This window comes from Pantherophis guttatus, chromosome 5 (assembly GCF_059756535.1).
Source record: "Pantherophis guttatus breed Tessera chromosome 5, ASM5975653v1, whole genome shotgun sequence".
Classification (NCBI taxonomy): Eukaryota; Metazoa; Chordata; class Lepidosauria; order Squamata; family Colubridae; genus Pantherophis; species Pantherophis guttatus.
In genome coordinates, this window is record NC_142067.1 from 94,535,860 (window position 1) to 94,563,412 (window position 27,553).

The following is a 27,553-nucleotide window of genomic DNA, read 5'->3' on the forward strand; positions in this document are numbered from 1 at the left end:
TTAGGGAAGTAGATTTGCAGATGATCACCGCTTTAGATTAGAATAATACTAGTGTTTTTGTAACGAACATGTCAGTGCTATTAATTGATCAATCTTTAACTGTGTTTTAAATACTGTATTATTTAATCAGGTTTCCCAGATAGGTTTGTATGCAAAAGGTTAAATACCTCTGAGCAAACTGTATGTTTCAGAGAATCTCTAAGTAAGCAAAAGTTGATACAGACTCTACCTACCCTGTACAAAATTAGAAATGGCATATTTCTGCAAATTTAAGTATAAATTTTATGTGCATTTGTTTCTCTTTGGATTTTTCCTTTTCTCCCTTGTAGTACTCTTGTAGCTCAGCAATATTCTTAAGTCTCTTTGCATGTGTTGTATTTGGAGATCCTCCCATCGATTTTCAAAACATTTTCAAAGTCTGGGAATTCCTGATCAATATCTTTGATCAGGGATTCCTAAACATTCAAATACAATGATCTGTATTTGCATACCACCTATATCTGGAACTGCTACACATAGTATTGGCCTAAAATAGTCTTTCCCAAAGTGGTGCCCTCTAGTTATCTTAAATTTCAAGTCCCATAACACCCAGCAAATAGATCCAAGAGCCATGTTTGATAGAGGAATTACAGGTTTGTCTGCACATCTCAAGGAAGGCTCACTTAAAGAATCAAATTAATTAAAGAAATGTTTAGATACAGTGATGGGATCCTCCCTGTTTAACAACCAATTTGGTGATCACGCGCTTTGCGTGCTTCACGCACATGCACAGTTTGAAGAAATCTTCACTTTCGTGTTTCTTCGGAGGAGAAACACAGCTGAGGTGCGGCAATCTGCTCTGCCGCGTAAATCAGCTGAGAAGATAAAGATAGGAAAATAGCGCGGGCAGGCAGATGGGTCCATCTGATCATCGGGGCGAAGTGGTTCACTACCAGCTGATTGTCAGAGCTACCGGTTCGCCCGAACTGGTCCAAACCGGTAGAATCTCACCCCTGCTTAGATGGTAGTTTTCACTCTAGAATGAGTCTTGAGTGAGATTAGAGTCACAACACTAACATATAAATCCTGCCCTGTGGATTGCAAAAATATTCCTCTTTCAAATGTGAGAAGAGCCACACTCATATCCTTTACATGTCCAAAAAGGGCAAATACCTACAGGTATCTGAAATACCTTTAGGGCTTGCAATTTGCTTTCCACGCCCACTTTAAGACAATAATTTTGGCCTATAACAGGCCTGAAGTTACTATAATTGGAAAGAATTACTTTTCCCACTATGAATTTGTTTGGACTCTATGGAGATCTGTAGAATTACTGCAACCAAATTTTTAAATGTTTTCATGTTACTGTAATTTTTATGATGGATGGCCAAGACATTCTGTGGACAAACCATTCAATGAACAAAATATTTATTTCATCTTGGTATACATACAGACCCTGCATATTTTGAGTTCTACAGGCACCTAAAACACATGTGTTGCAGGCAGAAGTGTTCTAGGGTGGGGAGAATGAAAAAAGTTATATATTGAGGCTAGTTGCCGGGTGTTCTGATTGGTCATTCGCAGCCTAGGATTTCATTGGTTGTTAGTTGACAGCTCGGCGATATAAAAGGAGCTGTTTAGCGCGGGATGTGTTGGTTCTATTGTATTGTTATGGTTAAATAAAGGTTATGAATTGGATCCAGACTCCCTCCTGTCAGCCGGTCTCTTAGGATGAAATAGTGGCGACGAGGATGGGATCACGGTAGGAACCTGCTGGACTGGGTTATAAGGGTTCCCGTGACTAAAAATAAAGAAAAAAAATTCTCGCCGACCGGCACAGCTGTAGCGGATCGAAAGCACTGAGGGGAAGAAATGGCGTCGCCTCAGAGCTTTGCTCCCTTCAATGCAGCCACGGAGTCTTGGGAAGCGTTCATAACGCGTTTTGAGTGTTTCCTGATTGCCAATAACTACCGTGAGTTATCAAGTGAAAGGAAACGAGCATACTTCTTGAGTCTATGCGGGTCAGAGATGTTTGAGACTGCAATGAATCTCATGGCCCCGCGTTCTGTTCATGAGGGGACTTGGGAGGACTTTATATCTAAGTTGAAAAAGCATTACGCCCCCGCACCGTCCCGAATAGCGTGCCGCCAGCATTTTTATCACAGGGACCAAGCGGAGGGTGAGTCAATAAGTCAGTATATTGCAGCATTACGCAAAGCGGCGCGGCATTGCCAGTTCGTCGATTTAGATGATTACCTCCTGGATAGATTAGTGAGCGGGGTGCGTGACGAGAACCTCAAACGACGTTTAATAGCCAAATCAAAGCTCTCGTTCCAAGAAGCCATAGATGAAGCCTGCGCTGCAGAACTGGCCACCCTGTCGCTAGCAGATTTGCCCCGGGGGCAGAGTTGCAGCAAAAGTAACAATGAGCCAGTTCATTATAACGAAACGGAGTATAGCGATGAGGACTGTCTGGCAGAGGATAGTGACGTGGATCGCATCAAGGAGTCTCAGCGACCTATGAGACAGGCTAGACAAGCTATAGGAGACTGCCGAAGTTGTGGGGGCAGTCATATGAGAGCAACTTGCCGTTTCAAGGATGCTACATGTCACAGGTGTGGGCGCCAAGGACATATTGCTCGTGTATGCCGCTCTCAGAAGTTGAAGAAAAAGACAACCCCCCCACAAGGGCCTTCCAGGGGGCCTCGAAGAAGGGAGGGGGGCCAGAGGACAAACACTGGTTGGGGACGTGAGCCTGGAGGGGTAAATGGGGTGTATCCCGCCCCTCGCGCTGCCGGCCGGCCGAAAATTGACGTGTCTGTCTCCATTGAAGGCCGTCCGTGTCTGATGGAGGTGGACACTGGTTCGGCCAATTCCATTGTATCCTGGAGCACGCTTAAGCGGATAGCACCACACATGTCTAAACGCCGCCTGAACCCCTGTCCTCTACAACTCCGGGACTATCAGGGCAAACCCATTGCCATTTTGGGGTGTGGACAATTCAGGATACAATTTAAGTCCTTTTCTGGCCGCTTGCCATTAGTGGTCGTGGAAGCCCCACTACCCAGTTTATTGGGGTTGAATTGGTTCCAGGCTCTGGGTTTTACAATTCAGGGGATAAATGCAATCCGCTCATCTGAATTGGATTCACTAATTCAAGAATTCCCAGCGGTGTTCGATGGCAGCCTGGGCTGTTATAAGGGGCCCCCAGTTTCATTTAGCCTAGATCCTAGCGTGCCCCCTCGCCGCCTGAAACCTCGCAGGGTTCCTTTTGCCTTGAGGGAGAGAGTGGACACTGAACTGGATAAATTAATCTCTCAGGGTGTGTTAGAACCTGTTGAATTTGCCAATTGGGAGACGCCTATTGTCACACCTGTTAAAGCGGATGGATCAATCCGCATTTGTGCTGACTATCGGGCAACACTAAATAAGGCCCTCCTGGGTCATGCTTATCCTGTACCTATAGTGCAACATCTGCTGCACTCCTTGGGCCAGGGGTTAGTCTTTGCAAAACTGGACCTGGCCCAAGCGTATCAGCAATTACAGGTGGACGATCAGACTGCTGATGCGCAGACAATTGTGACCCACCGGGGGGCGTTCAGATGTCGCCGGCTGCAGTTTGGGGTTAGTGTCGCCCCGGGGATTTTCCAGAGCATGATGGAACGTATGCTTCAGGGAATCCCCGGGGTCATTCCTTATTTCGACGACGTCCTCGTCGCAGCCACCTCGACATCACAGTTGATGGACCGGTTGAGGCAAGTCCTTCGGAAGTTTGACGCTGCGGGACTCAAGGTCAAAAGAGATAAATGTCAAGTTGCTGTACGCCAGGTAGAATTCCTAGGGTTCCAAGTCGATGGTTCGGGGATTCATCCGACGGCTGCAAAGACCGCTGCCATTATGGATGCGCCAACCCCCAAATGTAAGGCTGACCTTCAATCCTTCCTGGGGTTACTTAATTTTTATTCAGTTTTTATTCCACATAAAGCATCGGTGGCCGAACCCTTACACCGTTTATTGCACCGGACTGTGACTTGGCGTTGGGGTGCCAGGGAGGAGACTGCTTTCCTGGCCGTGAAACGCCTCCTAATCTCCAATTCCGTTCTAACGCAATTTTCCGCCCACCTTCCCGTGACCTTGGCTTGTGATGCTTCTCCGTATGGGGTGGGGGCGGTGTTAAGCCATGTCTTGCCCTCGGGCCGCGAGCTCCCAGTTGCTTACTTTTCTAAAACCTTGGCTCCTGCAGAGCGTAATTACTCGCAACTGGATAAAGAGGCTCTCGCCCTGGTGGCCGGGGTCAAACGATTCCACCATTACCTGTACGGCCGCCCTTTTGTTTTATATACTGATCACAAACCGTTGTTAGGTATATTGGCTGGTGATCGCCAAGCCCCCCAAATTCTGTCTCCCCGAATGACTCGTTACTCTGTTTTTTTAGCTGCTTACTCCTATAAACTAGTGCACCATCCGGGCAAGGATTTGGCTCACGCGGACGCGTTGAGCCGCTGCCCCGTTCCGGACCTCCTGGCGGACCCAGTTCCAGTCTCTTCTGTTTTCTTGCTGACCGACTTCCCCGTTGGTCACCGCATCGGACGTCGCACGATTCTCTGCAAAGGACGCTACCCTGTCAAAAGTGATGGACTCGATGGCCAGGGGTTGGCCTCAGGGACCGTTCGCTCCAGAATTTCAACCATATGCCACGCGACGCCTCGAACTGTCCACCCAAGCTGGTTGCCTCCTATGGGGCCACCGGGTGGTTATTCCGCCGCCACTTCGCCATTCATTGTTAAAACAATTGCATAGGGGTCACCCGGGGGTGGTGCATATGAAGGCTTTGGGCCGATGTTACATGTGGTGGCCGTTGATGGATCGGGACATCTCGGAGTGGGTCTCCACCTGCACTCAGTGTCAGGTTAACCTGCCGTTGCCGGCCAAGGACTTGCCGGGGGCGTGGGAAGCTCCTGGGGCCCCCTGGTCACGGTTGCACATAGACCTGGCTGGCCCACTACAGGGCCAGTCATTCCTGGTACTGGTGGATGCATATTCTAAGTGGGTGGAGGTAATACCCATGCGCTCCACTACGGCGGGGGCCATCATTAATGCTTTGCGCAATCTGTTCATTACCCATGGGCTGCCTGATGTTATTGTTTCAGATAATGGTCCTCAATTTACGGCTGCCGAATTTGAGGGGTTCCTGACACATAGGGGGATCCGTCATTGTTTAATCTCGCCATTCCATCCGTCTAGTAACGGATGTGCGGAACGCGCTGTGAGATCCGCGAAGGAGGCCCTCAAGAAGATTGGGCACGGTACTTGGGGAGAAAGGGTAGAGGAATTCTTAATTGCCCAGCATTCCACACCGTGCCAACTCACTAATAGAAGCCCCGCCGAGATGTTAATGGGTCGGAAGCTGCGCACGACATTAGACAGGTTACACCCCTCTTATGGGCATTCCAAGCCATTAGATTCGCGGAGACAATATCGTCAGTTTAGCATAGGAGACGGGGTATATGCCAGGAATTATGGGGGATTGCCGTTGTGGTTAGCAGGGACGGTAGTAGGAATAGCGGGGCCGTGTTCTTACCACATAGAGATGGAACAAGGAAGAATTTGGAAGCGCCACAAGGATCAATTGCGGGCCCGGAAAAAATTGTCAGACAATAGGGGACGAGAGGAGGAGCCAGACACACAGGACGATAGGCAGGAAGGGGGTGGCGAGGAGAATCACCAGCTAGATAAAACACACACACCTGGTAATGAAGGGTCAGAGGGCTTACCATCACCCGTTAGAGGCGACCGGGCCAGGGAGGTTGGGCGCGAAGATAGACCACGGAAGGAGGACGCTCGATTCCAGAAGGAAAGTTCGAATTCACCGCCACGGGAAGGGGTGGAGATCCGGCGTTCCGGACGTATACGTAGAAGACCGGCCTATTTAAGTGATTACGCATGCGCCTGATGTGGCGCACGCTCATCTTGGTGGGAAGGGGTGTTATATATTGAGGCTAGTTGCCGGGTGTTCTGATTGGTCATTCGCAGCCTAGGATTTCATTGGTTGTTAGTTGACAGCTCGGCGATATAAAAGGAGCTGTTTAGCGCGGGATGTGTTGGTTCTATTGTATTGTTATGGTTAAATAAAGGTTATGAATTGGATCCAGACTCCCTCCTGTCAGCCGGTCTCTTAGGATGAAATAAAAAAAGGGAAAGCCCTAGGTGGTAGCAGCAGTCAAAAGGAGATAGAGGAAAGAAAAGCACAGAGATATGATAGGAAAGGGTGGACAAATGGATCATTCACAATGATGAAGAAGGGGTCATACGACAAGGTGTGGAGAGATGTGAAAGGGCAGTTGGGGTGGTTGGTTTTGTAATGCAATGTGATGATGGTGCTGTGTAGATAGCAGTGGGAGACAAGTGAAAAGAAGGTGCAGGAAGATGGGAGGTCGGGGAAGCATAGCCAATTGGAGTCATCTAAAGCAGGGGTCTCCACCTTTGGCAACTTTAAGACTTCAGCTTTGCTGGCTGAGGAACTCTGGGAATTGAAGTCCACAAGTCTTAAAGTTGTCATGGTTGGAGAACCCTGATCTAAAGCACAGTGAGGTTACTGGTGGCACACAGCTAAATGGAGGTACAGGAAGGAAGGAGTGATAATATCACTGGAGGGACAGGTGTCTAGGCCACTTGGAAAGGGAGGGGAGAGAGAAGCAAGGTGCACCAGCCTTCCCCTACTTGCACTTTAAGACTCCTCTAGAGTTCAGCTCAAACCCTGAATCACCAAGAGGTTTTTGTTTTGCCAGACTGCAAAGCTCTGTCCAGAATGGTCCAGCTCAATTTCCAAGCCACAATGTCTTTGTTCTATGCACAGAAGAAACACATTATTCCTTTTTTGCACGATTTATATTTCTATGTATATTTTAATGTCTTTTACTTCTTTTATGTTGCTTTGGTCATCTTGCTGAAAAGGCATAGTAATACATATGTTCATACACACACACACACACACACACACACACACACATAAATGTTGTACAGTATGAATACCTCTGGTCTCTGAAACATATTGCAGCACTTAAGGTCTTCAACCTAACCAAGTACTTACTAGGTGGCTTGAAACAAGCCATGTTCCCGCCTCAGTGTCTTACTTCCATCCGCAATAGAGGGAACGAAATACCAGCCTACCTTTTAGATTATTTGCCCATAGAAAGCATGCCACATAATATATGAAAGTATCCTAAAATATCAACTAATTTGAAATAATCAGTTGATTTCTTAATTAGGAGATAAACTTACTTCTGAAAATATCACTGGGCAATTTTTCTATCTTCAGGTATATGCAGGGCCGTCAGACATTTTTATAAATACTGAAACTAGAGTCTGGAGTTCTTTATTTTTTTAATTTCAAGAATATAAAGAAAATTAATTAAGGCATGGAATGGAACTGATGAAAAGATTAATGTCTACAGGCACAGTGGTGCCTAAGAGCACCATGTTATGTACTTCTGATAAAATAATCTAGTTAGCTTTTACTCCCAAAGATGCTTCTTCCAAAAGGCAACTGGATTTTCTTGGGGTTTTTTCTTTGAAGACATTTCACTTTTTATCCACGAAGCTTCTTCAGTTCTGAACTTCTGAACTGAAGAAGCTTCTTGAATGAGAAGTGAAATGTTTTTAAAGAAAAAAACAACAACAAGAAAATCCAGTTGCCTTTTGGAAGAAGCACCTTTGGGACAACCATGACCTGGATTATTAAGAATCTCCATAGAAAATCAAACTTCTACTATAGCTTTTTGGAGAGTGATTAGAAGCACTCCCTATTTAATCCTTTTTAGGAAATGGTCTGAAAATTCAAAATGGAAATAAAACAAAAAGACCATGGCTCTTTCATTCCTGGGACCTTACTGTTAAATGAAGGTTCCTAGTATACCAAGAAATGCTTACAATACATGGATCATGATTAAGGAAGAGCTAAGAAATGCAACAAAGCAGAACAAAATGGCAACAGCAAAAAGCCATGGCTGTCATACGCACTTGTGATTCTGGGAAAATGGCATGCAGAGGATGAAATGGATGAAGATGATGGTGGGGATGATGAAGATGAGATGATTTCATTTAAGATCTCTGGCTTTATCCAGTATGCACGGGTATCTTGTTTACCTTTCTTGCTAGAGCAGCTGACTTCACACAGGAAGACATCTTCACAGCTATCACTTTGTAATCGTTCTTTCTGGAGAAGCTTGTCTACCCTCTGGATAATGCATTCAAGACTTTTATCAACATTCACCCAGACTTTTTCCTGGGAAGGGACAAACAGAAAGGGATCAATGACATACTGGTGTGCCCAGTATAATGAAAAGAAAGAAAGAAGTATATTGAAATAATATTTTGAAAACACTATTTTCACTACTTTCAGTAATCCGTAGAAAGCATGCACATCGATTAAAAGGAAATAAAGAAACATACTAACCATTTCCATCTAATTGGGCAACAGGGTAACATAATATTATTTTCTTCGGGACAAAACTGCAAAGACTCTCAGTTCATTTACTACTTTCCAATTAATAATTGGGAAATCATCACATCTCCAAGATACCTAGAATTAACTCCATAGCAAGATAGGCGGCAAATAAATTTAACAAATAAATAAATTTAGCTGCTCCATTTTTACTGGCAACTCAAAAAATAGAAACAGAAGTAGAGAAAAAGAAGTGAACACCCAATGTCTGGGGTCACAGATTGCTTTAAGTCACCATGCCATTTGTTTATTGCAAGAGTTGCATGACCTCAGCTGTTGTGGTTCCTAGGTTCACTATATATGAACCCAATGACTTATTCCACAAACTATACTTAAGTCAGATTATGACTTAGTGTAATCTGTAGAGTCTGCCGGAATTAATAAACGAAGGGCTCCAGAAGCATCAAAGCACCTTCCAAAAATGATTGCCACAATTGGGTGCATGGATTTTTACCAATTCTTTTTAAATAGAAATATGACAATTGGAACACAGGCTCTAAAACAGGCTTAACATCATTTATAACTACAGTGATCATAATCCTTTCTTATAAAGGACAGCCCTTTATTTCAGAAAACTGTCCTTTAGATTTATTTAACAATTATTTTCCTGGTTTTGCTCCTGATTTTTCCTTTGTAAAGCAAAATTATAAACCTAAATACTTATTTCTCTTATCCTTGAGAACCTCTTTCCGAGTTGTCTCTTTTTCAGATTTGTCTTTCATTTTTTTCCAAAAAAAATATGGTCACTGTATTTATAGCACAAAGAAAAAAAGATGCAAAAATCCATGTTACTTTCACTGTGCATCACTGATTAATGCCCACCATGCCTTTTGCTCATTCAAAACATTTTAAACATAGTCTCTAACCCACAAAACACGATCAAATACCTGGGAGCTGTAATTTCACAAAAAGGAATTGTCTGAATTAAGATTCACTGTAGTATAGGAATGGAATTTTAAGGTAACAGCCTACCCACTCTTCTTCGTGCCAATCCACCTGTAGAGAAGAACGGCTATTTCTTCCTGCCCACCTGGCCACCAAAGTATCTTGGTCATTTCTTAGCACCACTTGTTCTCCTTCTGTAGATGTTGGAGAAGCCTTTGAAGCTATATAATCTGGTCTTGCAGCATTCAGGGCGTGAATTGAATTTGCCAACAGCTTGCAGTCACAGACAGTGACAAGCTGCCGGGTCTAGAAAGGATAAAGATGACACACAATATTTGCAAACAACGTCTATTTTATAATATCATTCTTTATTGCTATCCAATCCCAACACTACTGAAGTAGTAAAGTAAACAAACTCAGTAACAATCCAAAATTATGTCACTTTTTAAAAACAGTTTAATACAAGGTACGCTTTTCTTAACAAATCTGGACATGATTTAGCCTTATGGCTAAGGCACAAAACTTAACAAATAAAAAGGTTATTTTAGCATACTAAAAACCTGCTAAGATGGTTTTTTCATGCGATTAGTGATCTAGGTACTGATTGAGGCAGACACACAATCTTTCCATTACAGTGCCAATTGAGAGCACAGCTACCCATAGAATTTATCATAGAAAAATATATTCTATTGTGTTTATTTTATAACTCTTTCTATAGCATTTCACTGTGAATTTAATTTCAATTTGAATTCAATGAATTGATTCATACAACACACTAAGCAATAACCTTTCTTACCTTAATATGTTGTGTAACCTAGACATTGTGGCATATAACCTTCATTTGATAATATGTTGTATGGATCCCACCAATTATGGCTTATTGTTAAAAGAAACTAAATTTAATGTCATGTGAATGTAATTACAGTACAGCAAGGAAATATAACATGATTAACAGGAAGCAGTCGGCACTGAGATGGATACCATTACATGAAAAAATGATCAGGGACATAAAGATTTTCCCCCCAAAGAATACTGATTAGCAATTTGAAGAATGTTGCTTTACAGCCCTAACCATCACCAAGATTTATGATATTAGTTTTTAAATTTTCACAACAGAAATGAAGGTTGGAGAAGGAGAATCTTTTTGCCTCAGGTCTAGTCTGCTGTAGCAGTAGGACTTAAAGTAGATGGGATATATTAGATCAAGTGTAATAAAATACAATAATCTTATAAACTGAGGTTAGAGAGGTTTAGGGCTCATTACTGACCATTAAATATAGACCAAATAAATATAAGTTCTTGTAGCCCTTTCAGAATTCTCAGATTTTGGCAGGTCTACAGAGAAGGAAATTCAAAACTGCGAAATGTTTTGTTATTATTACAGTATAAGAATATTCAGTTAATATTAAGTTAAAGAGGGATCTCAATGGTACATAGGGGAGGGTGAACAAATCCCTTACCTTATCTGCCAAAATGGCAAGTGTTCTCTCAAGTCCATTCGCTGATTTATCCTTGGCAGCTCTGGAAAGTCTTTCTGCATAGTAACTAACTTGAGTTTTCAGGGTATTGATCTGTGCAATAATCTCCTTTGCTCGAATAATATCCTGCGGTATGTATATTATAGACTGAGAATTGTTTGCAGTGCTGACAACAAGGGGAAAAAAGAGTAATTTTTAAAAAATAGTGGAAGATATTAGTTTGGGATCTTGTTCTAACTATCAAGCCACCAAGTACAAAGACTGACAATCTACTATGTTGCAACCATCTTATTCAAACTATCTTGAGATGCACAAGATGAAAGCATTTGAACAAGATGTATTTATCAAACATGCCATGTGATTACTCAGAAGCCACACAAGGAACAGAAAACTGCCAATCAAACAATGAAGCAATATAGAATTATACAGAATTAACAGAATTAATCCTGTTAATCTGATTCTTTGGCTAAGCATAATTTATTCATTCAAATGGATGACCGACCCATTTGCCTGCAAAGATTTCCAGGTTCATCTTAGAAAATACTACTGCTATATTATCCTTTTCACAACTGTGTAATTGCTCAAGATGATTGAAGTTTCATATGGCTCTGTTTTTCTTGCCAATGTCAGAATCTTGCTTAATAAACCCAGATTTGCACTATTTTAGATGACTAGCTGAGCCAAATGTAACTCAATATAGATTTATAGTAAGACCTAGCTATTTGACTTCCCTTCCCTTCCTTATATCTGGATTTGTTTTTGTAAATCCAGATATATGGTCTACCATCTATTGTTGCTGGAGAGCCATCAGCTTAGTTAGTAGTTCACACAATGTATCTGGAAAAGTAAAAATGGGAGTCTAATTCCTTTCTCTTGGCAGATAGCTTCCTTCCATGTCCCACTGCAAATTTCAGATTATCAGTTCATTCACAGCAAAACAGATTTATTTAACAGAATGCATTCATTTAACATAAAACAATGCTTCAGAAACAATGCAAGTTTTCAGAATCAGCTCCCAATGTAAAATTGAAGCAGGGAATTGTCCAAAAATGTTTTTGATAGTACGAGTCTTGAAACAACATCTCTTCCTTTTAATAAATTTCAAATCTATCTTTGAAAGAATCTAGCTAATACTTTAAAAGCTATTAACCAAAGCTTTGTTCAGCTATCTGGAAAAATACATTTTTAGAGGAAAGGATTTAGGCTGTAATAAAAAAGGAAAAAACAGAAAAAGTATGTATTTTTATTTTTAAAAGGACTTCAAAATTATTATAGGAGTTTTCTTTAAAATGTGATACAGATTGTTTATTTTAAGGACAGATCTAAAGGCTCAGGCTTTTAAATATTTTTATCAACCATTATAGCAATATATGCATCTTATTTGAAAGAGAGACATCATGCAGAATCAATCTATATGCAGTAGCAAACTACATGCAGCATTATTTGTGTTAGACTCATTCTCAAAAAAGAAGCAAAGCAAATCTTTTGCTGGAATCAAAGGAAATAATTCAATTAGCTTCTCATGACCATTCTCTCAAATGAACAGCTATCATCCTTCACTGGCTTTTAACTGGAAAATAAAATTGTATCCATCTCCCCACCAAAGGTAAAATTTTATTTCTTTTTAAATTTAGGATTAAGTAGACTAAAGCAGTCCAACTTTTGCTATTAAAGACCCTAGGTCACACTCTTTCAAACATAACAGTGTAGTTCCATGGATACATAGGCCAATTATCTAATGCTTGGAAGTATAACTGTCAATTCATGTGCATGGATTAAAGTTTTAGTTCATATCTGATCCAAATCTATGTAAACTTTTTGTGTAAAAGCTGATCCCTTATCTTAAAAATGAGCCTCTTTGTGTACACAAAATGAATAAATCAGCCTTTGGGAGAGTCATATATTCACATAAACTGCAACTAGTCTCTTTGCCACACCCCTAGGACAAATAGTAGAAATATCTAATCACCAGAGTCTAAACATAGCTGATAGAATTTCCTTTAATGTCTAGGCTCATTTGGTAATGTGGTTAGATGTTTTAGCAACATCATACCACTGACCTAAAAATATCTGAATGATAAGGATAATGGCTTCTAGGCTAGATGAGATAATATGAAGACATTTTGATCCTCAGCACTGCAATTTTTAACAAAATAAGCTTGGTGTCTACTATCTCCTTTTCAAATAAACACTTCTTAAAACTAAGCCCAATCAAATCGTTTTCTCTTTCTCCTAAAAGGAAAAGTATTCAAACAGTATTTAATTATTTTAGTTTTTTAATGATGAGCAGTTATACATTTAATATTTCCAATTCTCTCTTAAATTATTTGTATAATCCAAAGGTTGTTTTTAAATGTTAGCTGTTCATTGATAAAGTAAATAATGCAGGTGAAAATAACAAATTCATGCCTATGAAATACCTCAATAAACATTTACTTAATGAAGCAAATTAGCAAAATCAGGATACAACCATAAAATACACCCTGTTAATGCTTTAGAAAAGGAAGAAAGCTATGCTACTAAGCTCAGAAATAGAAAACTCACCAACTTTCCTCAAAACTGCTAAAAAAAAAGAAACCAAAAGAAAATTAGCCTTTAATTTGTTAGCAAATATCAAAAGCCAAATGATGTTAGGTAAATGTTAATTGCTTTAATACTTCTTAATAATGTGTGTTTGTCTCAAGTAGATGAAGAAAACAAAATGGTAGATGTCATCTACAATGTTATAAGACCCCACAGAAAAACTTATAGCTGACTGATAGAACACATAGCTATTTTTTTGAGACATTCAGCACATACCCTAATGAATTCAAGTCCCTCCCTGACTGCCATCTGCCATTCCTTTAGAGAGTCTTAATCTCATTTTCCAATCAATAAATGGTAATGCTACCACCAATGATCTAACTGTGCCTACAGTTTTAAAATTTAAGATAATACGGAGATCCCAGTCCTGTGTCCAAACTATCAAGATGATCTTCCAAAGATAAAATAGTTCAGTCGCCAATGTTAAAGGGTTGGTAGGGCCAACCCACCCAATTACTACCTAATTACTCTAAATATAATAAGCAAGCTAAATGTTAGGCATCTCTTCACAAAATTGATGGAATTTAAGAAAAGATTTTAAACTCAGAACATGCCAACTGGAGGAAAATGTTGGCATGTGTTCTAGTTAATAGCATTTCTTATTGCCATTCTTATTGTCATTCAAAAATAGCTGGTATGTCTGAAACATAAAAGAGTATCTGTTTTATTTGTAAATATTTTTTAATGTAAACTTTGATGTTTCAGTAATGTATGGGCAATTTGTAGGACTCAAAAAGAGACTGTAAGAGATGTCTGTAATGGTAAAGCACAAATTCGTGCTCTGCACCAGCGTTTCTCATCCCTAGCAGTTTTGAGATGGCTGAACTTCAACTCCTTGAATTCCCCAGGCTGGCTGGGGAATTCTGGGAGTTGAAGTCCACAGATTTTAAAGCTGCCAAAGTTGAGAAAAACTATTTACACCAACAGAGTGTGTTTAGTATTAAAAGCACACTGCATTCCAGTAATGCATATATTGCAACAAATCAAATAAACAATAGTGCACAATAGTCAAAAGCCATTACCATAATCATTTAAATATAATTTCAGAATCCCTATTTCATAAAAATGCATGGTCATTTAAGAGTGACATTTTATATCCTCCTTATTAGCCAAATAACCAGTTTATTCAGAGTTTTATTTTATTTATTTTTTATTCTTCCCAAAGATAAAATATAAACTACGGAATAAAAACAACAACAAAACAAAAATTACACACAAGACAAAAACGAAAAGAAAAAAGAACAAATATAAAATTAACAGTAAACATGTAACCTCCACCGTGGTTGAATGCTGACATCTGTATCTCAAACGAATATTCAGAATTATATTTTGTACAATTGCTATAGCCCTGTGATGGCGAACCTATTGCATGCGTGCCACTGATGGGCACGTGGCCTCAGCTCCAGCACACATGCGTGCGCTGACCAGCTAATTTTTGGGCCTTCTGGGCCCACCAGAAGTAGGGAAACAGGCTGTTTCCTGCCTCCGGAGGACCTCGGGGTGGGGAAGGCCCATTTTCGCCCTCCCCAGACTCCTAGAAAGGCTCTGGAGGCTGTGGAGCAAAAAACGGGCCTACTGAGCCATCACGTGCCGGGGACGGAGGGTGATGCATGCATGCACAGGGCACATAGAACTATGGGTGTGGACACGCGCGCGCATGACCCCCCCGCTCCAAGCACGCAATGGCAAAATAGCCTGTCGATATGATTAAGTTTCTCTGGATATAGTCACATTTTTACTGTTTATAAATCCTGCTATAGTGAACCTTACTAATTATTTAGCTATAGTTATATCTACTTTTATTTTTAAATTTTTAGCCTTTTAAGTGGAATTCTGGTCATTGACCATAATAAAGAACTACGAACAGTGTTTTACTGAATACGAAAAATGGTCACACTGCCTACTAACGTAAACATAGGAATACAAACATAACATATATTACAAGATGTCAAAAAGACAAAATATGCAGACAGATCTTTAGATATAGCTTATCTAAAAAGCTATATTAATTATTTTTAATACAAGCTATTAATATGGCAACAAAGTTACTTGAAGAAACATCATCAAATAATATGCAGATTGTGATTTTTCTAAATATGGTTCTTCTAAAGGAAAATTTACCCATGGATTACTGCCTGGTAGATGACATATTTTTTTTCTGGAGCTATTATTAAAAGTTATGCAAGTAACACAGACTAAAATAAGCAGTGATTTAAGATATGAAACTAAAATAAAGTGCAGATAGGAAGTGTCAGCCTAAATTTAATTCTGACTTACTAACTTTAGAATATTATTGTTTATTGGCCACGTTTTGTGGATGGAAAACTGTATCTGATTTGGCAGCATTTAAAGCAACAAAACATCTATCCAGAAGTGTCCAACTATTTTGTTCCTGCGAATGTTTGACAAGCTTAGTGGTTCCAGTGTTTGCATGTTCTCATTTTTGGTTAAAATCTCTGATATCCAAAAAGATAAAATTAAAAGATAATTCCTCTGCTCACAGCAACAGCAGTACTAGCACTTATTTCAAATCTGTGGAAGATCTAGTATATCCATGTGACCCATTGCTTTTATCCTTTAAATTCCTTTCCATCTAGAAAGTAGGAAAATTGCATAAGTGTGTTTTCAAGTTTCAAATAATTTCATATATGAAAATCAGTTATGAAAGCTTCCCAACTATTAAGGTTATCCACTTGACCTCCTTCTCCTTCTATGACTTTGACTACTAGAGCCATCACGTCTGGGTAACATCATATAGGAATGCTTTATACATCTCATAACACCTGACTCCATACCCCTCTTTCCTTATGGGCATACATTGTTTCTGTTTTACACTATAGTTTCTATCGGGAGCAGGTCACAGGATCAGAACTGTGCGAACAAAACGAACATGAACCTGTTTTTCTTTTTAGTATGTTGTTTCTTTTTTAATTGTAAGCCACCCAGAATTACCAGACCTCCAAATTGCAAAAACAAAAGAAATAAACATGGAATCATTCATCTCAACAGCAAAAAAAGGGGAAAAGTGTTCTGTCTGCTCTTGAATAAGCAACATAGTAAAAAGCAATGTTACTGATTTGGGCTGTAATACATGTAATTTACTTGAAGGTACACAGAAGAAATTGTTTAAACTTTGCCTTCTTCAAAAATATTTCTCTTTTAAAAAATTACCAGTCTAGTTTACAGTCTGGTATTTTCTGGCCATTCTCTCATTCAAGTACTAAAAAGCCAACCCTCCTTATTTCTAAATTCAGACAAGGTCAACAAGGTGCTTCCCCCTCTTGAGGTGGTGATCGAAAAAAACTTCAAATGAGTGTGAGTGTGTGTGTGTGTGTGTGTGTGTGTGTGTGTGTGTGTGTGTGTGTGTAAAACAACAGCACCAGGAACAGAGGGAGATCTGGAAGGAAGCACCTCTTTGAAAATTCATCTATTCTGATCAAAAGATCTTGCACAAAATTTCAAGGGAAGTCTCTAACCAATGCATGATTAATCAGCTTTTATATGTGAATAAATAGGAAAATCTGCTAAAAGCTGAAATACATTGATCAATTTAAAAAGGGAAATCATTCTTCTAAATTCTTCACATAAGGTATCTCTATTTGCTATTTGGTTGAAACTTTCTGTGTGTGGATAAAAAAGAAAAGAAGGAATGGCATTCTGTTTTTTTTACAAAACTAGAGTCACAAAAAAGGTGTGCATTCAAAATGCCACTTACTGTTTCTTTGCATCTTCAAATTTATGTAGTTTTTTCCGCAGTCCTCCAGATTTAAATGCCTGGCAGTGAGCTGCTGGTGCTCCTATAGTTACAATGTCATAATTCTCATCTAAACATTAAAATGACAGGGAAAAAGACACCATGAGAATTCCTGTCAGCTTGTCTTTAGAATGCAAATATGCAAAGAAACCATCAACCACCATATTTTAAAGAACCAATAACACTCTCTATAAAGCTTATAAACTCTTTAAAAATTCTGAGAATTGCATTAATGTACCTTTAAATCTAACACAAAGTGACATTTCTGCATCAGTTATTTCTAGTACAGGAAATTCCTTATAATAATGATGTCTGGATCCAATTAATATATGAACTGTAACTGTAACTGTAAGACTTTCCATTCTACTAAATGGCATGCAAATTTCTTGCACTTTTGTTATAGGCCACAGGATATTACTGGAAATACACAACCATAACATGTGAGAACTGATTAGTGAGTAGATGCCTAGTCATGTGGACAGTCTCCATGTGTATAACAATACCTGCCAAGAATGTAACTATTAGAACATTCTTCATTTGGCCTTAGAATTACATAAGAGAAATATATATTATTTTAGCAGCTAAGGATAGACATTCAAAATCGACTTGTACTTCTCTGTAAGGTGCTCAATGGAGAAGATGGCTACACATGAACATTTCTTTGCAAAGATGGTCATTTTCTTCCATTGGAAAGTGTGCAAAATTTTGAACAGGCCTACCGTAGCAAAAATTTCAATTTTCTTATACTGTAAAAAGATGGGTTAAAATAGTGCAGCTTAAATCAGGGATTCTTATCACTTGAATAAGAAGACAATTTAGATTTATCTGGGATATTCCATTTTCCTCCAATGAAAAGCAGAATAATCTATTTGTAAATGACAAAGGCCACAGAAAGCCACAGTTAGTATCACTGCTTGGGAGAATGCTAAGTAGTATCAATATCTCTCAATTAAAATTCCAAGATTTTCTGCCGAGTACAGGTAGTTCTCGAGTTACGAATGTAATGGGGCCTGTCCATTCCATTTGTAACCCGAGGATACATGGGAGTGAATCTTGTACCTTGAACGGGATCACTCCCTCCTTTCGCCGATGCATTCACTAATCAAATGCAAGGCTCGTTAAGTGCACATGAGGTATTTCAGGGTGGGGAAGGCCATGGAGGGCCTACTGATGGAACAGGCCACCTGCCTATGGGCCTCCCCGACCTAACGAAATACCTCATGCTCCCTACAATTGCTTCCCTCCCCCATCCTGCCGCACCAGGTCACTTACCTAGCAAAGATCTAGCGAGCTGTCTCCTCTCTAGCCTCTCAGCTGTGGGACACGAAATCGCACTGCCTCAAAGCATCCCATCACCTTGCAAACATTTTGTATGGAGACTGGAAGTTTCTAGGTGCCATGATCTCATGGCCTGAAGTCCTGTGAGATCCAGGTCCCCAGAAGCTTCTAGTCTTCGCGCAAAACATTTGCAAGCCATTCAAATGCTGAATGCGAAATTGTCCCACTCTCAAAGAAATCATGGCAGAGAGGAGACAGAGTTTTGCAAGGTAAGTGAGTCCGGCGTGGCAGGATGGGAGGGGGGAAGCAATTGTGGAGACCCGTTGTGGGGGGAATAACTAGGGTGAATGTTGCAGTGCCTCTGCAGTTGTTCGTAAGGGTGAATACCTGCTGTGGTGCTGCAAAATTTGTAATTTCGGGACTGAGTCGTAAATACTTGGGGGGGGGTGTTATCACATAACTTCAAATAGTCACTAAGTGAACTATTGTAACTCGAAGATTACTTGCACAGGTGTTTAAAAGTTTTTCTTCATCAGTTTTCAGCACAAGCCACTTGTTCTAACCAACAAATATCCAATAGACTTCCAACCTCTTTATTCAGGAAACAAAATATATAACCTTTTCCAACTCTCTCATTTTCTTTACCCTAAGCTGGGTAAAGAAAGAGAATCAAGAACAAAGGGCACCAAACTCACATGAGCAAAAGAAGCCCAAGACCAGAAAAAAATATGTTTCTTTAAAAACATGGGGCTTTGCCACAGCACAAAGCATGCCTACTCAGGGATCTAGCCAGTCAAGAATATTCCATTTCCTGACCCTTCAATTTCAGAAATATACCAGACAAGCTTAATTTTCATTAGGCTCTAAAGACTTTTCTTCTTCTGAAAACTTATATATAGCATGTTGCTAATGAAAAATAAAGATTCATACGTGGAAAACTGAGCTTGCTAATAATATATGTATAAAATGTATTAAGAAGCATAAGAATACCTGATCCCGCATCATCCTGGACCCTCATTCGTTGTATATGTAAATTTGTGGGCATGAATTCAAGCTTTTTATCACCTTTCAGACTACTTGCTTTGAAAGATGGTCCTGGCGAAATTAATTGAAAAAGATCAATTTTTGTATATTCACTTCACAGAAATATAATTATTAATGAACAGAAAAGAACAATGACCATAAAGAACAATAACAAAATGATAAAATAGATCAACAATTGTATTTCTTATATTTAATCACAAGTCAGAATGAAGAGTCATGCTTCCAATTCCGATCCCTATGGGAAACTGTTGGGGTGTCACTTCTTTTGTTTAAAAGAAGGTAGACTTCCTTCCAGATGTTATAGCTAATAACCACCATTACGGTCTCTCACATTACATAATTATGTTTCCAATAGAAAAGAAGGTTGAATTATGGAGTCTTTGATGGTTTCTAAACTTGTTTGTTTCTTTACCCAAACTAGATAATATCATCAGTGCTAGTGATTATGCTTGTATTCACCAAATTGTTCATTGCAATCTTAGTTCATTCTCTGATGTTTTCCAAGCTTGAAATGTAACAGGAATATGGCTTATGCTTTTTTTTTTGGATTAAACAACTATCCAAGAGTTTCCAATATACTTTTTGATGGAAAAATAAATGTAGCTGATATGTTGCTTTCAAGAAAGTAAATAGAGAAAATATGCCATTAAGTTACTGTTTTAGTGCTGTCTATGGAGTATTTTGGACAACAGACATGCAGAATATTTTTGTAAAACTGATCGTAAAACCATGAAGATAATTTTAAAATACTGTAAGACTTAAAAAAAAAAAGTACAGGACATAATAGCAATGCTACATTTTAAAGGCTTAAATATTTAGATGATAAATGGAAAGATCTGCCAAATTTCATAATTTCGATTTCGTCCTTTAAAAGCAATGTGAAAAATTGTGAACGCTGACTAATAAAGGACACACCCAAAAAAAGATAATGCTCTTTTGCTTTGAATCCTTCTAATTCCATTACTGGACATACCATTTTATTGTCATTTATTTGGAAATGTTAACATTATAAAATGTTGTTTCTGGGATTTTGCTTATAGGATTAAAGTTTATGCAAACAAAGCATTTCTTTGCCACAATACTCATCCATCCTTGATGTGCTACTTTAAGCTTCATTCTACAAAGCCTTTCCATCACTTGATTTTCCTTTGTTATTGCTGCTTTCCCTTTATTTTAGGATAAATGTTTCATCAACCCGGCAAAAGCTAGCATTCTGGAGATGTACCTTCTCTGCCACAGCCCCCACCCCTGCCCCTATATTCTCCCTTCAGATATCAGGATGACCCTGACTCTCTTGGCTTTTTCTAAGGTTATGAAGACTTGGTTGTAAGTCCAGGGTCTATAGCCCCGAGTATGGCAAGGTTCTGGATGTAGTCCAGTGGTGAAATCTAAAATTTGTTATTACCGGTTCTGTGGGCGTGGCTTGGTGGAGGGGTAATGTGACTGGGTGGGCGTGGCCATTTTTTTTTTACTTTTAAAACAATTTTTTACATGTAAAACCATGTAAAAATGCTTTTAAATGGCTCTGACGATCTCAGCTGAGTTGCCTGATCAGCAGGCAGCTCAGCTGGGATCATCAGAGCTTGGATCGTCAGAGCTTGGCTCATCAAAGGCATTTAAAAGAAAAAAAGCCTCCGATGATCCCGCGGCTCAGCTGGGCATGGGGGGCGGGGGCAGGGATTTTTGCTACCAGTTCTCCGAACTGCCCGCTGCCATCGCTACCTACTTGCCCGAGCCGGTCCAAACTAGGAGCATTTCACCCCTGCTGTAGTCACATCCATAGTAATAGTTTTTACTTGGTGCCATATATATTTATTTTGTATTCAATGAGCTGTGGTGGCGCAGTGGTTAGATGCAGTACTGCAGGCTACTTCTGCTGATCACCGGCTGCCAGCAGTTTGGCAGATCGAATCTCACCAGGCTCAAGGTTGACTCAGTCTTCTATCCTTCCGAAGTCAGTAAAATGAGGACCCAGATTGTTGGGGGCAATATGCTGACTCTGTAAACCACTTAGAGAGGGCTGTAAAGCACTATGAAGTGGTATATAAGTCTTATTGCTATTGCTATTCTTTTACTTATTTTAAATTGTTTTAAGTCATATGATGCATGTCACTCAGAGTTGTACCTACCACCCTGTTGAGGTAGGTAGCTATCCAACTCAAATAAATAAATAAAATTTGAAGAGATCTTCAGAATCACCAGTTTAATGACAAATCAGACCTGACATCCATCTCTTTGCATGATTAATGGCCTAATGTCAAGAACAATGTAGAATCAGGTCCGTATATATTGGGACAATGATGGAGGTTTGGAAATATTCACCCCTATTCCAGTAGTTTGCATTCAATCAGATGATTTTAAATTAGACCATGCCTAGATGAGAACTTACCAATGGAAACACTTTTGTCAAAGTCCTTGAATTAAAGCTGAAAATCTTCACTTCATTGACGTCTTCAATGTTTCATGTGAAATTCAATGTGATGATGTACAGAGGCTGAATGCCAAAAAACATTGTCCCAATATATACAAACCTGACTTTTTTTAATCTCGACTTTTATTGCAACAGCAAAAGAGTTACATCAATGGCAAGTCCATATCACTCGTCACAGTTACAGTATTTCAACCTGTCCAACCATTTCTTCTTCAACTGTGGTCCAATACGGGAAGTGGCCTTGATGGACAAAGTGTGTTTAAAAACTGCCAGTAGAGTGAAATGTAGTAGATTTCATTATAATGTTCAGCATCCCTTACTCTTTTCTTTTTTAAGTAAAATTGAAGAAGTCCAATATTGTAAAGATATTCATGTATTCCTGCTCTATCTAGTTTAGCAGAAAGGGATTGTTGTTTAAAGACTAGAATTCCATGCAAAAGTCCAAATTAAAAAATATAATTTAAAAAAGACAAATTGTTCATTTATTTTTTTTAAAAAGGCACAATTTTTGTAAGCTACAAATCCCAGTATTATTCATAGCACTCTTTCTGTTCTTCTTCCACCTTAGTATATATACAGACCCATTTCTGATCTATTTTGGACACAAAGGTATCTGCTGTTCAAAACGTTTTAGTGATTTTTTGGTAACAACTAGATCCATTACTATTTTACTTTGTGGTTCTATTGCCTTTCACTTGTACTGAATGCATAAGCTGTTGTTATATTTATAGAATTCTTCTTCTATATCCACTTCCTGGACAAAGAAATCTAGTATGGATGGTATGGATAGTATACAAGATTCCACATCCCTTCCTATACCCATCCTGGTGAAACCAAATGGCATAAGCAAACAGAACAATTACTATGAATCTATGCAATTGTGTCCATACGAAGAGTACAGTTAGACAGCAATCTACTTCTGATGAAAAGGCAACAAAAGCTGGTGATTTCGAAACCATCGTAAAAATTGTCTGACACATCTACCTTTATACTGATGAAGATTTGTCAGGTTGTCCTGATAGGTCAGAATAATTGTTTGGTACTGAGTGACTATTTGCCGACGAAGACTTTCCCAGCAGGGAGACAGGTCTCCCAGTTCTTCAAGTTCACAAATCCTACCAAAACATCCAAAAACAATGAAACTATTAGATCAGTTATATATTAAATGAAAAACAATATATCCTCCTCACCTTTTAAAACTATCTATTCAAGCCTACCTATGGACTACTTAAATATTTTATTTTAATTAGAATACATTTTGAGCATTTTCGAGGCATATAATAAGCCTTGTTATTCTCATATTTTTTTTCATAAATTACTTTGTCCCAACACAGAGAAGGGTCAGATATTAACCCCATTCAAATCCTAACAGTTTAATTACTCCATTTTCCAGTATTAAGTGGGACTTAATATAATACGTGGTTTCTGCTTGTATTTTTGTTTATTTATTTATCATATTTGTATGGCTACCATATGGCTACCATCTCACATATCTCTTTTGCATCTTATTGAAAAATTCTGAAAAGTCAGGATTTTGATACACAAGTATGTTCCAGGTTTGAAAAAGCTCAGATTGAACATCTTAATACAAAAATGAATATCAAATGGATTTTCCCCATCCTATCTATTTCACTAGTGTAATACATTCACTGTTAAGGTCTCTATAATTCTTATATCCTAATTACATAGTATTCTGTTTGCTTATTTTAAAACACTTCTGTCAAATATATCACCAAATTACTGACAGCTCATGTATAAATTGCTAGCTATAAGTATACAGGGCCAAATGGAGAATTGTAGTGCTGACATCATACCACAATTTATAGCTCTGCACTGACATAATGAACTAATACAGTCCATTACACCACCAGAAAAGCACAAGATAATGATGGACCTATTTCTCAAACTGTTGGCCAGCTTCTTCAAAACCCTTTTTTTAATCTCCCAACCCACCTTCCTATTTCTGTTCTTTTACCAGGAGAAATTGAAGGAAACATTGCCTCCAGCTTTGCCTTGTCCCATCCCATCCCTCTGAAACTTTTCACTCAGAATTAATGCATATACTCCATTTCCACTTCTACCTAAGCAATGTTTTTCTATCGGGCAGCAATAATTAGGAAGATGATCCACAGCCATGATTACCATGTCTGGAAGACACTCTAGTGCAGTGGTTCTCAACCTTCCTAATGCTGCGACCCTTTAATACAGTTCCTCAAGTTGTGGTGACCCCCAACCATAAAATTATTCCGAAAATCATTGAAAATATGTGTTTCCGATGGTCTTAGGCGACCCCTGTGAAAGGGTCGTTCGACCCCCAAAGGGGTCGTGACCCAAAGGTTGAGAACCGCTGCTCTAGTTGCAATGTGGGTCAAATAAACACTTGAAATGGTTTGTAAATCCAACAGCTTGTTATATAACTGTAATTTCTAAAACTCAGGAATTCAGTGGAAATTTTCCTATTGAATTATCTGCTACTTATTCCAAATCCAAAGCACTGTGGATTGAAAATACAAGTTCTATGTACAGTACTGAAAAATATTACTTTTTACTGATGTGATTTCAATCAAGTTCAACCATTTTCTTCTTTTCAAACTAATCTCTCCCGTTTACTTTAACTTTTTTTCTCTTTCAAAATATATCAATTTGTAAATACAAGATACACCAAATATGGAAGCTGTTTTGGGTCACTACAGCTCCTGGAATTGGGACATCGACACAATTCTAACATCTTTGGCTCTATACACCACCACAATGGAGTTGGAATGAAACAAACACAATGTGCGTTAACTGCAGACTGTCAGCTTTAATTTGAGGGTATGTACATCCAACTCAGGTGAACGGTGTAGGACTTACAGCAGTTTGCATATGTGCCTCCCACTTGTTAAGGGACCAAAAGTAATGGGACAATTGGCTTCTCAGCTGTTCCATGGCCAGGTGTGTGATATTCCCTCATTACCCCAATTACAATGTGCAGATAAAAGGCCCAGAGTTCATTTCAAGTGTGCTATTTGCATCTGAAATCTGTTGCTGTCAACTCTCAAGATGAGATCCAAAGAGCTGTCACTATCAGTGAAGCAAGCCATCATTAGGCTGAAGAAACAAAACAAACCCATCAGAGAGATAGCAAGAACATTAGGCATGGCCAAAACAACTGTTTGAAACATTCTCAAGAAGAAGGAATGCACCAGTGAGCTCAGCAACACCAAAAGACCCGGGAGACCACGGAAAACAAGTGTGGTGGATGACCGAAGAATTCTTTCCCTGGTGAAGAAAACACACTTCACAACAGTTGGCCAGATCAAGAACACTCTCCAGGAGGTAGGTGTATGTGTGTCAAAGTCAACAATCAAGAGAAGACTTCACCAGAGTGAATACAGAGGGTTCACCACAAGATGTAAACCATTGGTGAGCCTCAAAAACAGGAAGGCCAGATTAGAGTTTGCCAAACAACATCTAACAAAGCCTTCACAGTTCTGGAACAAGATCCTATGGACAGATGAGTCCAAGATCAACTTGTACCAGAGTGATGGGAAGAGAAGAGTATGGAGAAGGAAAGGAACTGCTCATGATCCTAAGCATACCACCTCATCAGTGAAGCATGGTGGTGGTAGTGTCATGGCGTGGGCATGTATGGCTGCCAATGGAACTGGTTCTCTTGTATTTATTGATGATGTGACTGCTGACAAAAGCAGCAGGATGAATTCTGAAGTGTTTCGGGCAATATTATCTGCTCACATTCAGCCAAATGCTGCAGAACTCATTGGACGGTGCTTCACAGTGCAGATGGACAATGACCCAAAGCATACTGCAAAAGCAACCAAAGAGTTTTTGAAGGGACCGAAGTGCAATGTTATGCAATGGCCAGTCAATCACCTGACCTGAATCCCATTGAGCATGCATTTCGCTTGCTGAGGACAAAACTGAAGGGAAAATGCCCCAAGAACAAGCAGGAACTGAAGACAGTTGCAGTAGAGGCCTGGCAGAGCATCACCAGGGATGAAACCCAGCATCTGGTGATGTCTATGCATTCCAGACTTCAGGCTGTGATTGACTGCAAAGGATTTGCAACCAAGTATTAAGAAGGGAAAGTTTGATTTATAATTATTATTCTGTCTCATTACTTTTGGTCCCTTAACAAGTGGGAGGCACATATGCAAACTGCTGTAAGTCCTACACCGTTCACCTGAGTTGGATGTACATACCCTTAAATTAAAGCTGACAGTCTGCAGTTAAAGCACATTGTGTTTGTTTCATTCCAACTCCATTGTGGTGGTGTATAGAGCCAAAGATGTTAGAATTGTGTCAATGTCCCAATATTTCTGGACCTGACTGTATATCCATACTTTTAGCATTTGGAAAATTATATCAGTACTTCAACTCCCTATAGAATAAAACTAAATAGTGCTGAGATTACTCATATAACATAAATAGGTATGCTTTACCAATAGTAGTGGATTAGACATCCAATTCATTCATGGATCTTACTGGGTGAGCAGAGCTTAGACTTCTCTCAGCTCAATCTAATTGAGTCAGTCAATCATTGCTTCCTAGCTCAGTCTAACCAAAGTCCATGCTGGTTGAGAATTTGGGGAACTGAAGTCACGCATGTCTGGGTAGACATTAGGTTGGGAAATGCTGAATTAGACAAAATGGCAAGGGTGGCAAAAGTTAAATAAATGATCTACTAAAATTAAGCATTTGATGGTTAATCATAAATAGTAGAAAAATAATAATAGTATATAGCATATGAAAACCCGGTTTCCTGTAATACCCACACAGATCCCTCTATGCATGTTCTACATTGACCTATCTATGTATATCTGCTAATTTTACCCTGAAACTGCTCTATTGGGAAGTTCTAATCTTGGCAAGGCCTAATTTAAAAACTTCTGATTGAATGCAAATAACTGGAAAGGAACTGGATATTCCCAGATCTCTATTAGAAGGTGAGAAATTTCTAATCACTGCATGAATTACACTGCAATAATGAATCACAGAAGCAGATGACATTTACAGGCATCATAGTTTAAAATACAAAAAGGTAATTTTTCAACTAAGGCACATGATGCCAGGATTCTGAGACAAAAAGAAAGATTGCAGAAAACTGAGTAATTTCTCATTAAAAATTTATCTCAAAGCCTGAACTGCTTTTTATACAGCTCCAGTAATATAACAGCAATTAAATCATTTATCCTGTACACTCATTCTTACAACACCATTATGACAGTGATGTGTCAGATTCCCCTTATATCCAATGAAAGTAGCTCGAATGACAATTAATCAACAAATCACTCGATCCATCTTTCCCCAATCTAGTGTCTTTCAGATACTTTGGACATGTGATGTCATCCAATCCCAACTTCAAAATCAATTGTCTAGGGGCAATTGTAGGCCCCAGATTGGACAAAGCACTGGCATGAGAATGTCAAAGATGCCTTCCATGGTAAGAGTCAGATGGGATCCTTTTTACCACTTTATTTTCAATACTGAAAATAATCTAGGACAGATATTATCATTACCTTACTTCTACTGTTAAACCTGGATTCAAAGTAAATTATGATGAAAAATAAAATGAACCCCAAGTAAAATAGATATTCAATGACAGAAATCTCCGGACC

At 39.2% G+C, this 27,553-nt stretch overlaps 1 protein-coding gene across 22 annotated transcripts in view; it reads right to left on the bottom strand.

The window, feature by feature from the left end:
- The window catches only part of INPP4A (inositol polyphosphate-4-phosphatase type I A), a 111,792-nt gene that overhangs the window by 24,638 nt on the left and 59,601 nt on the right, over positions 1 to 27,553 (bottom strand). For 7 of the 22 annotated variants that reach the window (XM_087871478.1, XM_087871479.1, XM_034431346.3 and 4 more), the window contains 6 exons: positions 22,920 to 23,050; positions 19,451 to 19,555; positions 17,144 to 17,252; positions 10,828 to 11,011; positions 9,455 to 9,673; positions 8,125 to 8,263 (listed from right to left, as the gene is read on the bottom strand). In XM_087871478.1, the coding sequence (XP_087727604.1) occupies positions 8,125 to 8,263; positions 9,455 to 9,673; positions 10,828 to 11,011; positions 17,144 to 17,252; positions 19,451 to 19,555; positions 22,920 to 23,050 (887 nt within the window). Of the gene's footprint in view, positions 1 to 7,998; positions 8,264 to 9,454; positions 9,674 to 10,827; positions 11,012 to 13,389; positions 13,408 to 17,143; positions 17,253 to 19,450; positions 19,556 to 22,919; positions 23,051 to 27,553 lie in introns of all 22 variants that reach the window. The other 15 variants (XM_087871477.1, XM_034431344.3, XM_087871470.1 and 12 more) reach the window with 3 other exon arrangements.